The sequence below is a fragment of the Mytilus trossulus genome, chromosome 8 (assembly GCF_036588685.1).
Source record: "Mytilus trossulus isolate FHL-02 chromosome 8, PNRI_Mtr1.1.1.hap1, whole genome shotgun sequence".
Lineage (NCBI taxonomy): Eukaryota > Metazoa > Mollusca > Bivalvia > Mytilida > Mytilidae > Mytilus > Mytilus trossulus.
In genome coordinates, this window is record NC_086380.1 from 13,613,109 (window position 1) to 13,630,335 (window position 17,227).

The 17,227-nt window shown below is 34.3% G+C and overlaps 1 protein-coding gene across 1 annotated transcript; it reads left to right on the forward strand.

Annotated features, from left to right (window-relative positions):
• Positions 1 to 916: 916 nt before the first annotated feature.
• Positions 917 to 3,871, forward strand: LOC134728319 (uncharacterized). The gene is made up of 4 exons (XM_063592890.1): positions 917 to 993; positions 1,136 to 1,255; positions 2,103 to 2,457; positions 3,270 to 3,871. The coding sequence occupies exons 2-4, from the start codon at positions 1,159 to 1,161 to the stop codon at positions 3,676 to 3,678; spliced, it is 861 nt and encodes a 286-aa protein (XP_063448960.1). The 5' UTR covers positions 917 to 993; positions 1,136 to 1,158; the 3' UTR covers positions 3,679 to 3,871.
• The last annotated feature ends 13,356 nt before the right edge of the window (positions 3,872 to 17,227 follow it).

Consider the following 17,227-nt stretch of genomic DNA (forward strand, 5'->3'; position numbering starts at 1 on the left):
GAACTGAAGGTCACCCAGTGCTATATATGGATCAGAAAACAGTTCATATAATACACTTCTGTTGAAACATATGATAAAGCGTATAATACATGGCAAAATCCGTATCACATGCCGTATCACCCTCGACCAATATCATCCCTCGGGCCTAAAGGCCCTTGGGCTGATATTGATGTCTCGGGATGATACGACATATGATACTGATTTTGCCATGTATTATTCTCTATATATATACTTCTAGTGATATATCACTGATCTACAAAGGACGTGAAGAAAAATACAGGCCTCAGTACAGATCTGAGGGTACTTGCAATTACTGACAGCTAATTAAAAGCCAATGACAACTAATAAAAAATATCATATGTATCTAAGACTAAAATAACTTTATGGGCATTATGTTTTCTGGTCTGTACCGTCCGTTCGTCTATTGGTTAAGGTATCCGACTAGACCTTGAACTTGTTATTTATTGATGGTGGACAATTTTTAAACTACCTGACTGTCAAAAACGAAGTCTTAGATCAGTCATAACGTCATGCCTGGTTAACAAATCGGACCTTGTCATTTTAGTAGAAAAGATATGACAAATAATTGAACAGTTACTGGTAGGTAATCATGTTGCCTTTAATAATGATCGAATCCGTCACTGTGTTTTTATAAGCTTTAAAATACCACAGTATGTCAAAATGTGAAACAATTTTAAAAAAAAAGACCGTTGTCATGATTAATATTACAACCATGAAATTACTAGGTGAAGGCCAGATCAATAAATATTGAAAAACAAAATCGCTTATTTAAATAAAAACAATCAATACAAATATTTTCTAATATTCAGATATTAGTTTACAATTATTTTTTTTAAAGAATTCCAAGGAAAAATACGTGTATTATTTCTAGGAAAACAAAGTAATTTGAGTCAAATGTCAATACATGAAACACGTTTTAAACTATCATGATAAACTGACAGTCCGAGTACGTACAGATACTTGAAGTATACGGTAAGTGCTTGTTTTCAGTATACCAAAACTGCATGTTTCGCCATTATGTAATTTCATATCATAATAGAAGTATTAAAATACTATCATATCTTTCAGTATTACATTATCAATATACACAATACTATGTCATATTTATTTGTAGAATCTTTTCAACGGTTATCATATATGGAAATGAAAGACTATTTTCTTCTGATTGTTTTGGTGACAATATTTACGGGAGAAGTGAAATCGTATCAATTTGGTTCGACAAAGGTTAATAAATGTAAGCATCTTTTTTTTATTTTTCATATTTACATTTTTGTAGTTTTTTATTTTTAAGAGTAATTTGAGTTATCTCCCATTGTCCTTTTATTGTAGAATAATCCGACGAATATGAAGGAGGTTCATCTTGATTTTATTCAAATGAGGTTAGCTAGGTTGAGAAAATAAACGATCAAATCATTAACATATGTCATGGTTCTTTCTGTTTGTATCATTGACTATTTTTGCAAGTATGGACGGTTTTTTTAAGAGATAAAGTATACATTTTTAAGGAACTGCCTATAACATGTAAGTAAGTAAGTAAGTAAGTAAGTAATTTGTATTGGTTTAAAATCCAAAATTACAGAATTGATACCAAGACAATACAAATTTGTTATACACAAACATACAAACATATATATATCATAACATGTGATGTCTAAGTGTCAAAGAGAGTAAGGAATTCAAAGCAATCACAGAACCATGTTACGAATGGCATTTTTTTTACAATAAAAAGAAGACTTTTATAAATTCGTCAAAACATTCGACAGTTACTTAAAAGAAAAGACCCTGTCCTGTTCGATGAGCAAGAGCTATTGAACGATGTGTCTCCAAATTTAGCATCGACCCGAATCTCAGTCAGTAAAATACACCTGCATCGAATCTAACTTGAGCCACATTGACTTTTGCCCTGCATGTTGTGATTTATCTTGGCTAGATTACTAGTACGTTGGAACAATCAGTAGTAAGATTTCTTGACAGATTGATTTATACGTTGCAAATATATATGCAGTTTTTATTCTAAAATAAATTCAGTGAACGAGTCCTTTTTTTTGCATTTACATGGTGTTTTTTTTTAATATTTATAGTGTCGTGTGATAGTAAATGGCTAAAAGTTTTGGAGGGAGACAAGAATGGAAACGTTTTATCTGGTAGTAAAGAGGATCTTCGCCATGCTGTAGTTTCTGGTTCAAAGATTCGAATTATATTGAACGAACTTTATTCAACTGATACACAAAACGTCTATGCTTTGAACGGTGAAATTTGCGCACAGGCACTTTTTCATATCAGTAAAGGGGGATTTGATTCGCATCAATCTAATGTATATTGGTGGTTTCTGAATGTGTGTACAACAGGCAATGTGCATATGTCCCGTTGGTTCGTAGGAGTCCATAAATCGCCGTCGGAAAGTAAAGTTAAATACAACATACAATGGTTTGCAAGGTACATATATATGAACCATACACGAATGAGTAAGAAATCATATAACAAAGTATTGCATCTTACATGTAAACATAAAATTGAGAATAGAAATTGTAATTGTGTCAAAGAAACAACAACCCGACCAAAGAGCAGATATAATAGCCGAATGCCACCACTGAGTCTTCAATGCAGCAAGAAAATCCCACACCAGGAGGCATGCTTCAGCTGGCCCCTAAACATAAATGTATACTAAATTGATAATGTACTTCATACTAATCTCCGAAATACACAAAAGAAACTAAAATTAAAAATCATGCAAGACTAACAAAGGCAAGCTGTAGATTCCACATTTTTGTTAGACTTGTGGGGAATTTCATTGTTGATTTGTTTTATTGTCTTTTTTTTATTTTATTTTTTTTGGTTTAATAATGTCATTTGAACTCTATTAGGTAGTTTTTTCATTGGCAACTATACAACTTTTCAATATTTGATATATGCTAATGGGAATGACTGAAACCAAGAATGCGCCTTTAAATTACGCCATTAGTTTTCTCCATATTTTCACGTCGGGCCTTCAATTGCCGACCATACAGTATGGATTTGGTTACTCAGTGTTGAAGGCTTGCGTTCACTTCATATGAACTTTGGTGAATAGTTTTCTCATTGACAATTATACCACTCATCCCCTTGTCTTTATAATTAACTTTCGTTTTTTTTTTCTGTTCTTTTATAGTTCGATAAAAATCATAATAATTATCAGGCAATGAAAACGCACATGGCACAAGTCCAAAAATACCAAACTTAGCAAGTCAATTTTCATCTTTGTGTTTTAGGCATTTAAGTTGTGACTCGACTCCGGCGAAACCAGTTCTTTGTACAACTGAGAGTGGGTTCCCATACTGTGGTAATGTAAACAACTTAATAAACGTTATCAGGCATGGTGCAGAAATTCATGGAGTAGATGCTAGAAGAGGTTATGCTGTCGAGTTCACAAATTTACATTACAACAAGAAAAAATCGTTTGTATCTGGTACTCATCTTTGGCATGTAAGCCAAACTAGCGTTTCTAATTACATTGAGTTTCAGAAGAATGTTTACTGGTGGTTTACAATTTGGTCAACAGACGGATCACGTGATATATCAAGATGGAGCATAGGTGAACATACAGATCGAGGTCATAATTCCGATAAATTAATTACCAGTGAAATGGTTGGCCGACACTTGTTGGTCTTTGGCATATAAACACGACGAACATGGCAAACCGATCGATGGTTCATTAGATTATTTACGATCAGCGATTTTAAATGGAAAGCGAGTAAGACTGCATTATCATTCAGGTTACCTCATTGAAGCCGATGAATTGATTATTAGAAATGGGCACGTGACAGCGCAGGTTTTAGGACATGTGTCAAATAGTGGTAAGACATTTCATTCCGACGCCAGTAACCTGTATATATAAACATTTGTATTTATCATTTGTGTTTTTATTGACTATATAAAATATCCGAATAATTTTAATAGATGTTTTAACCGTCATTGACCTCTGGAGATCACATAATCCTCAGTCACTCATATTGAACATGACAAAGGAAATAAAAGCAAGAAATAGTGGTTGTAATGAATTAAGTTGTGAACGAACAATTAGCACAAGGTATACAACACGAAATAGAAACAGCTTATCAACAAATGATCAAAGTGTACAATCTAAACAATCAGGAACAATACAAAAACCTGTGCCATACACAACCAACCTTTTAAAAGCTGTATCACGCAAAATCGATGCATCAAATAGAGCATTAGATGTAGAAACGGAGGTTAAGTTTACAACATTATTCTAACATTTACTGCAGGGGCTTATGAACAATTTAAATCTGCTCTGAATGGCAGCCTCATTGTTGCGAAACTGAACACAACAACAACCACCAAACAAGACCGACAAGGTCTCATCGTTGAAGAGTCAATCTCAATTCGACCCCACAGAAAACAAGCATACAGAATAAACTGTTATCACACTACCTCACGTGTTATGATAAATGGGCAACAAACTGAACTATTTGTGACTGATTTAGCACCTGAAATCACCAAAATTATGAGTAAGAATAAAGAACTTAAATCTCTGAATGACAAAATTAGGTCTGCCTGTGAACAATTCATGACTTTAAAGGAAAATCGGAATGATTCTAATGAGAGCAAAAGTGTCAATGTAGATAAACAAGTTGTACACCTAGATAAATATATATCACAAAACAATACCAACCAAGCGGAAGGCTATGCTATATGCCCGATCTGCTTTACATATTGCGACGAAAGAGCTGTTGAATGTGCAAGCTGGCTTAACTGGTATCACTATGTCTGCCTAAAATTAACAGACTCTGAAATTATACAATTTGAAACTAGCTCGACTGAACTTTTTACATGCAATAGCTGCGCACAATTACAAGATTTTGTGGACCTTGAACCAGGTAGAGGTGGAGATAACATCGTCTCTGATGATGATGAAGTCACGAAATTGAAAACCTTGTATGTAAGTACAGGAAAGCAAAACACTTCCAATATGTTTCAAGATATCCAAACCACAAATCATTCTGAAAAGCAAGGCTGCCAAATTGATAATCAAATCAGTGAAAAAGTAAGCCAGAACACATCATTGACTTCCGAAAATCGTCAAAATGTAGAAAAAAGGGGCACTATACATGTATCACAAAATCATATAGACCAGCCTATGAATACTTCACACACAGGTATATGTTCTTACTTGGAAAAACAAACACCTCAGCCTAGAAGGAACACTCTAGATAACTTAGGACAGCTAACATTATTAACACAGAACCATAAAGAGACACTAACTTGTCCTTCTCTACTTCCACATTTGGGTCATGAAAATTGTAAAAGAGATATTGATAAGAAAACGAAAGAAACTCGAGAACATGCTACAAAATTAAGAAAAGTGGAAACTGAACTAGCACAATATAAAAGTCAGCTATCTACCAAAAAAACGTACATTGCTAGTTTAGAATTAAAATTAAAAGAAATGGAAGACTCTAATAGAAACCTCAAAACAAAGATACTTTTGATGCAGGATAACAATCCAAAAATAACCTCGGATCAACAAACATCTCAACATATAGATAGCTCAAATGATATTAATTTACTGCTTCATGAACAGCGTATAAGACAACTTGAGCATGAAAACTTAAAAGTCAGCATTCGTATGGAGAAACTAGAAACATTGAGTTCAATGAACCAGTCACATACAAAGAAACGTAACAATAAGAAGGCTAAATCTCACAATATAAAGAAGTCAAAAGAACCCGCTTCACACACTGCTTCTCCGAGTTGTCAAGTCACTAACTGTCTATCCGATACAGTAATAGATCAAAACTGTAACTTGAATGCATCGTTAACTCAAACTCCAATCATGCAATCATCAGAAATTCATCCAACGCAAAGTTCCTTCAGCTCGGCAACTTACACCCAAGCTACTAACATACCGCAGTGCTCAAATCAGTCAAACATGGCATACCCAAACAATAATCATCATTTTTTAGCGACAGGAATGACTCAAATGAAACCACCGTGGATACAACCAACAACCACTCAGAGAGTTCCTATATCGATGCCAATAATGCACCAACCGACCCTGCAAATGAGATCATATGCGACACAAATGCCGATTGTACGCTCAGCATTATGTCATACAACATTGAATGCTTCCGCAGCAGTAAACCGTATTTAGATAAACTGTCAAATATGGGGGACATCATAATACTTCAGGAACATTGGCTCTACAATTTTGAAAAATTTGAAATACAGGATTTTTTACCAGGTTACAGCTGTTTCGTTAAGTGTGTTGATGATGCAGATCCTCTGCCTCCATCGCAACGTCCTAGAGGGAAAGGGGGTACAGCTATTTGCTATAAGAACAATATTGCTCATGCTATAGAGGAACAACACGATGGTAGCAGTCGAGTCACAGTAGTTAAACTAAACTGTAGGACTAAACCACTCATAATTATTGGTATATATATGCCGTGTAGCGGTTCGAAAAATGCAGATGATGAGTTCAAAGCTGTTTTAGAGGAAATAGGGGAAATAATATATAAATTCAAGCCTACCTGTGATATAATAATAGCTGGTGATGTAAATGCCTCAATAATGAAGGAAAATTTGAGTCGGAGAGACAAGTTGTTTTTAGATTTTATCCATGAATTTGAACTTCATATACCAGAAAGTAATGAATGTGACACTTATTTTCACCATAGTGGGAAATGTTCGTCAAGAATTGACTATATATTACAAAGCAACCACCATATCATTAATCAGTTTGTGAACCTGGAAAGAGATTATATGAACACTTCACAACACGATCCTGTGATGGCTCTTGTCAAAGTTAGTATTACGGCAAAACAGATTGAAGAAAACAACCATATTAATTCTAAAAAGATTAACTGGGAAAAAGTAAATCAAACAAAGTATCAATCATTGTTATATGAAAAACTCCAATTAATTGACATCGACAACCTTGATAATAATATTAGCAATGTAAATATCTTCACAGAAATGCTATGTAATATTATAGACACTTCAGCTAAGGAATGTGCAAAACCAAATAAGCAAAAATCTCGCCCTTGAAAGAGATACTGGCCTGATGAAATCAAAAAGGCATGTTGTGAAAATAAACAACATTTTTGGAAGTGGAAGATGGCTGGTCGTCCAAGAGACCAGGAGAACATTCATTTTAGAAACATGAAGAATGGAAAACGCAAACTTAGGTCAACTCAGAGGCAACTAGAAGCGGTAGCCAGAAAACAAAAGTTTGAAAATATAATGACAGCTAGGGAAGGTGACCAAAAACTCTTCTTTAAGTTAGTAAATGATCAACGAAGAACCGGTATGGAAAAAACAACACAACTGAAATTTAAGAATGGTATCTATGACAACCCTGACTCAATAAGGAAAGGGTGGGCTGAGTACTTTGAGGAACTAGCAACACCTTCAAGCTCTAACTACGAAGATGTTCTATATAACAACCAAGTAGAGTTAGACTGTCTCTTGTTTGAAGATACATATATTTCAAATCTTGAAAATAGTGAAAAAAATTCTGTAACTGAAGAGCAGGTTGAAAAGGTGATTAACACTTTAAAGAGCGGTAAAGCAGCCGATTGTGCAAACTTGACAAGTGAACATTTAAAGAACGGAGGCCAAATAGTAATATCAGCAGTAACAAAACTAATCAATATGATATTTCATGTATGCTCAATTCTAGATCTACTCAAACTTGGTATAGCAACGCCAGTTTTTAAGCGAAAAGGGAAACCACTAGATGACCCCAACTCTTATAGGAAAATAACTGTAACCAGTATTCTAAACAAAATACTAGAAAAATTATATCTAGAAAAGAAAGATGAAACACTCAAAAATGCACAGAGCCCACTACAGCGGGGTTTCACTAAGGGTATATCTGGACTAAACGCAGCTCTGATACTTAATGAACTAATTGCGGAGGCGCAGGACATGCACAGGCCATTATATGTTGCCTTTCTTGACGCCCAGAAGGCTTTCGACTTAGTTTGGCACAGCTCACTACTACGAAAGCTACATCAAAGTGGTATTGAAAGTGACTCATGGCTGATGTTCAAAGAATGGTATAAAGATTTAACATCTCAAATCAAATGGGAAAGTGAACTATCAAAGGTATTCTCTGAGCATCAAGGGGTACGTCAAGGTGGTGTTACCTCCCCTGCAGCATATAAACTTTTTATTAACCCAATGTTGGACCATATAGAGACTCAGAATCTAGGAAGTTATATTGGACCAATTTATTGTGGCACACCAACAGTAGCAGATGATGTATGTCTGGTGTCAAACAACCCGGAGGATCTACAAGCAATGCTTGACATACAAGGGGATTATGCAAACAAAGAACATTATTGTATAAGCAAAACAAAATCATCTGTGGTTCAATTTAATGACAAACAACCTAGGAAATTCACCATGAACTCAGAAGAGATTCCAACATCACAATCTGCTGTGCATCTTGGTATAGAAAGAGATAATTCATCAAAGTTTGGCACAAAGAATGTTAGCAACGCAAGGATCAGTGCTGCTAGAAAAGCAACATATGCGTTAATGGGAGCTGGCCTCCACGGTCTGAACGGTTTAAACCCCACTGTATCCATCCATATCATCCGTATATTTATAATTCCAAGACTTATACATGGACTTGAAGTAGTTAGATTAATGATTAGTGATATAAAATAGTTATCAAAAGTACCAGGGTTATAATTTTATACGCCAGACGCGCGTTTCGTCTACATAAGACTCATCAGTGACGCTCAGATCGAAATAGTTAAAAAGCCAAACAAATACAAAGTTGAAGAGCATTGAGGACCCAAATTCCAAAAAGTTGTGCCAAATACGGCTAAGGTAATCTACTCCTGGGGTAAGATCGGTTTTTCGAAAAATTCAAAGTTTTGAAAACAGAAAATTTATAAAAATGACCATATAATTGATATTCATGTCAACACCGAAGTGCTGACTACTGGGCTGGTGATACCCTCGGGGACGAAACGTCCACCAGCAGTGGCATCGACCCAGTGGTGTAAATAGTTATCAAAAGTGCCAGGGTTATAATTTTATACGCCAGACGCGCGTTTCGTCTACATAAGACTCATCAGTGACGCTCAGATCGAAATAGTTAAAAAGCCAAACAAATACAAAGTTGAAGAGCATTAAGGACCCAAAATTCCAAAAAGTTGTGCCAAATACGGCTAAGGTAATCTACTCCTGGGGTAAGAAAATCGTTTTTTCGAAAAATTCAAAGTTTTGAAAACAGAAAATTTATAAAAATGACCATATAATTGATATTCATGTCAACACCGAAGTGCTGACTACTGGGCTGGTGATACCCTCGGGGACGAAACGTCCACCAGCAGTGGCATCGACCCAGTGGTGTAAATAGTTATAAAAAGTACCAGGGTTATAATTTTATACGCCAGACGCGCGTTTCGTCTACATAAGACTCATCAGTGACGCTCAGATCGAAAAAGTTAAAAAGCCAAACAAATACAAAGTTGAAGAGCATTGAGGACCCAAAATTCCAAAAAGTTGTGCCAAATACGGCTAAGGTAATCTACTCCTGGGGTAAGAAAATCGGTTTTTCGAAAAATTCAAAGTTTTGAAAACAGAAAATTTATAAAAATGACCATATAATTGATATTCATTCTAACACCGAAGTGCTGACTACTGGGCTGGTGATACCCTCGGGGACGAAACGTCCACCAGCAGTGGCGTCGACCTAGTGGTGTAAATAGTTATCAAAAGTACCAGGGTTATAATTTTATACGCCAGACGCGCGTTTCGTCTACATAAGACTCATCAGTGACGCTCAGATCGAAATAGTTAAAAAGCCAAACAAATACAAAGTTGAAGAGCATTGAGGACCCAAAATTTCAAAAAGTTGTGCCAAATACGGCTAAGGTAATCTACTCCTGGGGTAAGAAAATCGGTTTTTCGAAAAATTCAAAGTTTTGAAAACAGAAAATTTATAAAAATGACCATATAATTGATATTCATGTCAACACCGAAGTGCTGACTACTGGGCTGGTGATACCCTCGGGGACGAAACGTCCACCAGCAGTGGCATCGACCCAGTGGTGTAAATAGTTATCAAAAGTACCAGGGTTATAATTTTATACGCCAAACGCGCGTTTCGTCTACATAAGACTCACCAGTGACGCTCAGATCGAAATAGTTAAAAAGCCAAACAAATACAAAGTTGAAGAGCATTGAGGACCCAAAATTCCAAAAAGTTGTGCCAAATACGGCTAAGGTAATCTACTCCTGGGGTACGAAAATCGGTTTTTCGAAAAATTCAAAGTTTTGAAAACAGAAAATTTATAAAAATGACCATATAATTGATATTCATGTCAACACCGAAGTGCTGACTACTGGGCTGGTGATACCCTCGGGGACGAAACGTCCACCAGCAGTGGCATCGACCCAGTGGTGTAAATAGTTATCAAAAGTACCAGGGTTATAATTTTATACGCCAGACGCGCGTTTCGTCTACATAAGACTCATCAGTGACGCTCAGATCGAAATAGTTAAAAAGCCAAACAAATACAAAGTTGAAGAGCATTGAGGACCCAAAATTTCAAAAAGTTGTGCCAAATACGGCTAAGGTAATCTACTCCTGGGGTAAGAAAATCGGTTTTTCGAAAAATTCAAAGTTTTGAAAACAGAAAATTTATAAAAATGACCATATAATTGATATTCATGTCAACACCGAAGTGCTGACTACTGGGCTGGTGATACCCTCGGGGACGAAACGTCCACCAGCAGTGGCATCGACCCAGTGGTGTAAATAGTTATCAAAAGTACCAGGGTTATAATGTTATACGCCAGACGCGCGTTTCGTCTACATAAGACTCATCAGTGACGCTCAGATCGAAATAGTTAAAAAGCCAAACAAATACAAAGTTGAAGAGCATTGAGGACCCAAAATTCCAAAAAGTTGTGCCAAATACGGCTAAGGTAATCTACTCCTGGGGTAAGAAAATCGGTTTTTCGAAAAATTCAAAGTTTTGAAAACAGAAAATTTATAAAAATGACCATATAATTGATATTCATGTCAACACTGAAGTGCTGACTACTGGGCTGGTGATACCCTCGGGGACGAAACGTCCACCAGCAGTGGCATAAAAGCTCTGTCATCTTATTTCAAACAATTATTAAAACGTATTCAGCATCTACCTGAAAGAACAGCTGACTCAGCAACTTATCTTTTGTCTGGCCAGATGCCAATAGAAGCAGAAATTGATAAAAGAACATTAAATTTATTTGGAAATATTATCAGAAATCCAAATACAGTGGAGTTTAAACTAGCACAGAGACAGTTAGCTATCAAGGACAGAAACTCAAAAAGCTGGTTCACTTATGTGCAACAGTTATTGGAGAAATATAATCTTCCCTGTTCGTCAGTACTTCTACAAGAACCACCAGGAAAATTCTCATGGAAAAACTTAGTATCTAAGGCTGTAAAAACATATTGGACTAACAAAATACATTCGGATGCCCGTGAAAAATCATCTTTACAATATATACAATTAACCTTTGATAATCCACATCTTGTATGGAAAAGTGCAAAATTTGAACATTTCGCAATCCAGAGGGCAGGTATCAAATGCAGACTTATGTTAGACACTTATTTACTTCAAATCCATAAACAAAAATTTAATAAGTATGAAGTAGACTCTACCTGTTTATTATGTCAAAATGGTGCTGAGGATAGGAAACATTTTCTAATTCAATGTGTTGCTCTTGTCAGTATAAGAAGTCCATTTTTGAAAACACTACATGAAAAAACCACTGAGGTAGTAAAAGATGTGAAACTCACTGATGCAATTTTTGAACAGTCAGATAAGTTGTTGTCGTTGATTCTTGATTGTACAGGATATCAAGTAATTCCTCTATCTCGACAAGAAGAATTTGAGGCCGTGAGCAGAGGCCTGTGCTTTGCATTACACATTGCGAGAAGTGATAGGATTAAGTCATTACAATAACTATGGTCATAGCAGTGGTGCAATATAGTGTCACAGGGTGACAGGAACATTGATTATTTAACATGTTTAACTGCAACATATATAGTGAAAGCAGAGTGCAATTTAGTGTCACAGGGTGACAGGAACATTTAATTAATTGTATAGTGAGAGTATACATATGATAACCGTGAGAGTGACGGAGGATTAATGATCTCATTAGAGGAATTAAAAATAATAATAATTTTAATTCTAGGATCTATATCTTATTTTAATAATAAGTAGCTCCCCAGACGATTAGGTGGTGTTTCAGTCCAAAATTGAAGAACAGCAGTGGACTTATTACGTTGTATAAACAACGGTTCTCCAAGATAGTGGAGGAATACTACAAAAACAGAACAGGACTGGTACTGGGAGAATGTTGCTACGACGGGAGCTGTAGAAACAATTCGATACAATATAGGATCCCATACAAGTCGCGGGAAAACCAACTACAGACAGCGAATTAAATGGTTTATTGATACAATACCTTAGAAACATGTCTTCTCTAACAGTGCATCAGGAAAGTCCATACATGGTTCAAAGACAACATTAATACAGGAAGTTAAAGCTGGTAAAATGGTGCGATTCATTGTGAAGTCAGCATCACATACTCAAAGTCATCATGTATCTGTACTGAATGCAGATAATATCGAAATAAATAAAGATGAAAAAGACATCGGAGCACAACATGTTCGATCAATAGGTTATTCGAAAAATGGTCCATTCAACGTATCTTTTACATCCAACCCGTACTGGAACTTTCTAATCGCTTCGACTACTGGGAAAATAGACAAATCTAAGTGGACTGTGGGCATCCATGAAACTCAAGGACGTAAAACATCTAAGGCTGCGATAGACTGGTTTGTTAGTTAAACAAAGTAGTACTTACTTGGGTTGATGGTAACTCAATCTAAATCTGGTATTTTTAACATCAAAGAAACTTGCATTAATCAATGTTTAAGATGTTAAACCGAAAATCTGCATACATATAGACTGAGTTATAAAATAAAGTATTTTTATTATTTTTAATATTTTATTTTCAGATTAAAATTATCACTTGTGTTTTTGTTTTAAATTTTAAATAAATCCGCTATTTCTATTTGTAACTACTATAGTATATGATTCAAAATTATTCCTATCAACTTCCAAATGAATGATTGTTCATAACTGTTGCTTTATATAAACTCTTCTTGATTTATTAAAGATTGTCTGTCGACCACTAAATGCCTTTTGTTTATTTTGTGTCGATGTGTCACTGTCTCATCATGTACTTTTATTCGAAAGCTACGTGTATATATATTTAAAAAAAAAAATGAAGATGTGGTATGATTGCCTATAATACAATTTTCCACAAAAAACCAATGTGACACCGGAACTAAAAACTATAGTTAGTCAGCTATAAAAGGCCCCAAAAATTACAATGTAAAACAATTCAAACGATTAAACTAACGGCCTAATTCATTTACACAAAAATTAACGAAAAACAAATATATAACAAATAAACAAACGACAACCATTGATTTACAAACTCCACACTTGGTACAGGCACATACATAGAGAATGTGGCGGGGTTAAACATTCTAGCGGGATCCCAACCCTCCCCTAACTTGGGACAGTGGTGTAACAATACAGCATAAGAACAATTTATAAAAATGAGTTTATCAAAAGGCTTAACTCATCAGATGATTAAAAATACAAATATTACAAAATTTCAATACAAGTGAACGTGGCTGGGTACTTGTACATCCCAACAACAAAAATTAAGACACGTGTATGACTTGTTTGGTCTTTGTTATTGAGACAGCAAACCAATTAAAACATCGTTCTTGAAAAGAATAAGATGTATGATAGAGGTACAAATGTACGTATGAGGTGAGTTTATAGGATCAAAAAACACTTGTGTCTTATCGATACCGAGACTTGCTCGGACATCACGTCAATCCAGAACACATTAGATTATTTTTTTAATACAATGTCGGACTTTTACTTGTAATGTCTGATTTCTTGAACTTTCTGGTATATAAAGTGCCGGACCAATAAGTTTTCGGAATCTCGAGATGTATCCCCTTTATTCCGTTTACCATTTTAAATGCAATTGAATATGTGTGTGTGTGTGCGTGTGTATTTTGAAGTATTGATGGAGGTGGAATAAGTACTGCATTATTTTTGGGAGGTAAGATTTTGATGTGTGTTTTTGAAAATAAATATCGAGTGCAGAGTGGTCTCACTGGCATCATACCATATCTTTATATTAACTATAGTTTTAATAAAAGGTTAACTAACAGATTTGATAAATCCATGTATCAGTAAATGTGTATTTTTGGCTTCTTTTATGAAAAGTATTTATGATTTCAGTGTCTTTTCTCCAATTTGTATTAAGCCATTCTTCCAACTAACCCCTAAACAAACTAAGTTTGTATCTACATCGAAAACGGTGCCACTGTGTGAAGCATGTTTTTTTGGTTCATCAAAGCGAAATGTATTTTGTTATTTGCTAGATCTCGAGTTTGCCCACCATTGTGCAACAATAAAAAAAAAAGCTGACGACAAGAGGGTTGCTTGTTGTACCACAAGGAATATTGTAACATCGCTTCTACCCCATGAAGTCAATCATTATATGATGTCGGCGATAACTTTTATACAAAAACCGATATGTCTAAGACACGATGTACATATGATATCGACGATATCAACGATATCGTTATTTACTTAATCACTAAATACCCCATGCATGTACTTCATCAGTTGTTCTGGTACTTCAGTGTGTCTAGATATCGACGACATCGTATCGATACTCATGTAACTACTATAAATTACCCTTTATCTACCTCATTATTAAAAGTAAGTTGTCCTGGTTAATCTGAAGGTATCGATATCGACGATATAGACTCGATATCGACATTCCAATTTCCCTCTTCATTTTTGCTTTGAATTTTCTACGTTGTATGCATCTTAAACTAGTTTTGATATCGACGATATTTTTTTCTCGTAATATAAAAAAGCATATAAATCCTCGATAACATGGATGAGTCATGATTACAATGCTCAAAGTAGTACGTTGTAAGTTAATACATAAACCTTTGATATATTTACTAACATGTAATTACAAATCTCAGAATTAATCCCGAACTAAGTGGATGTTCAAAGCAAGTCTGATCTTATTGGAAAACTCGAACCTAGTAGGATTGGTATGTTTTATAACAATATTTTCATGGGTTTCACAGTTTCTTGTCTTCACGTCTATTTACAAGTATTTAATTTCTTAACATGTTTACTGAATTGTTTGGTTGCAGACACTTTTTGCTCGTTAGAAAATAAATGTTGGCTGAATAACACTTGATTGGGTCGTTATCAAAAGTTTCTATTGATTAGAGTCTATTTTACAACAAGTTTACAACTGGTGATTTTTAGACAGAATATACGTTTAAGACAAAACAACTATGCTTGTCATCCATTTGCATGATTCCACAATCTATCACAATTATGGTAATGGTTTTTCTCATTGTTGAAGGCCGTATAGTTTCCTGGCAACTAGCCTATTATTGCTTACATCCACTTCATTTGAACTTTGATTGATAGTTGTTTCATTTGCAATCATAATTTTATAATACTTTAGTCTCAAGACTCGGAGAATATGACGTGGTAACCTAGATTTCATTTATTGTGAGTATACCTATACTGGTGCTTTAATTTGTGTCTATTGTTTCTTTGTGTTAGGGACAAAATCAAAAGATCGATGTAGGATAAAAAAAACTTAAATCAAATAGTTTGGGGGGGGTCAACATTGCTGCAAGTTTCGTTAATTTAAAATCGATTTTACCTATATCCCTATTGGTCAACCAATTTTTCCCAAATTAAGTTAAGAGGGGGGGTGGGGGTGTGGGGGTCAGTGAAAAAACTATGTGAATTAAGTTTTTTATCCTTCATTGAACTTTTGATGTCGTCCCTTAGTTGTTTTGTGCCCTCATATCGGTCGATTTAAATAGGAGTTTTGCAAATGAATTTTACAGTTTGTTCTTTACATTTCTGTACTAGATTAGAGTGAGGGCTCAGTGCTCACAAACATGTTAAACACTCACAACTATTTATACAACTGTCCAAAGTCAGGAGCCTGTAATTCAGTTGATGTCTTTGGAAGGTCATTAGTTCATGTCGTAAAATGTGTTGTTATAAATTTTGCCGTTAGTATTGTATGTGTTTTTCTTATTGACGAAGGTCGTAGGGTGACAACAATGTACTCTAACAATGCAATACAACCAGAAAAGACAATCTAAATGCTCAAGTATTGTACTATACTAATCAAAGTGATGTCACATTAAGTTTTGTAAAGTGGTTTTTAAGTTTTGAAATGTTGGAGTTTCATTTTTGTCATCTTGTTTTAAGTTTTGCAATGTTACTTTAAGTCTCTTAATGTTGCTTTTATTTTTGTAATGTTGCTGTAATTTTTTAAATGGTGCTTTAATTTTTTGTCATGTTGCTTTAATTTTTGAAATGTTGCTTTAATTTTTTTTAATGTTGCTTTAATTTTTGTAATATTGGTTTAATTTTTGTAATATTGGTTTAATTTTTGTAATATTGCTTTAATTTTTTTTAATGATGCTTTAATTTTTGTAATGTTGCTTTAATTTTTGTAATGTTGCTTTAATTTTTTTTAATGTTGCTTTAATTTTTTTTAATGATGCTTTAATTTTTGTAATGTTGCTTTAATTTTTGTAATGTTTATTTAATTTTTGTAATGTTGGTTTAATTTTTTTAAATGTTTCTTTAATTTTTGTAATGTTGCTTTATTTTTTTTTAATGTTGCTTTTATTTTTGTAATGTTGCTGTCATTTTTTAAATGGTGCTTTAATTTTTTTTCATGTTGCTTTAATTTTTTTTAATGATGCTTTAATTTTTGTAATGTTGCTTTAATTTTTGTAATATTGCTTTAATTTTTGTAATGTTGCTTTAATTTTTTTTAATGATGCTTTAATTTTTGTAATGTTTCTTTAATTTTTGTAATGTTGGTTTAATTTTTTTAAATGTTTCTTTAATTTTTGTAATGTTGGTTTGATTTTTTTAAATGTTTCTTTAATTTTTGTAATGTTGGTTTAATTTTTTGTAATGTTTCTTTAATTTTTGTAATGATGCTTTAATTTTTGTAATGTTTCTTTAATTTTTGAAATGTTGGTTTTTAAAATTCGTGTTTATGTATCACTTGTATTGTGACA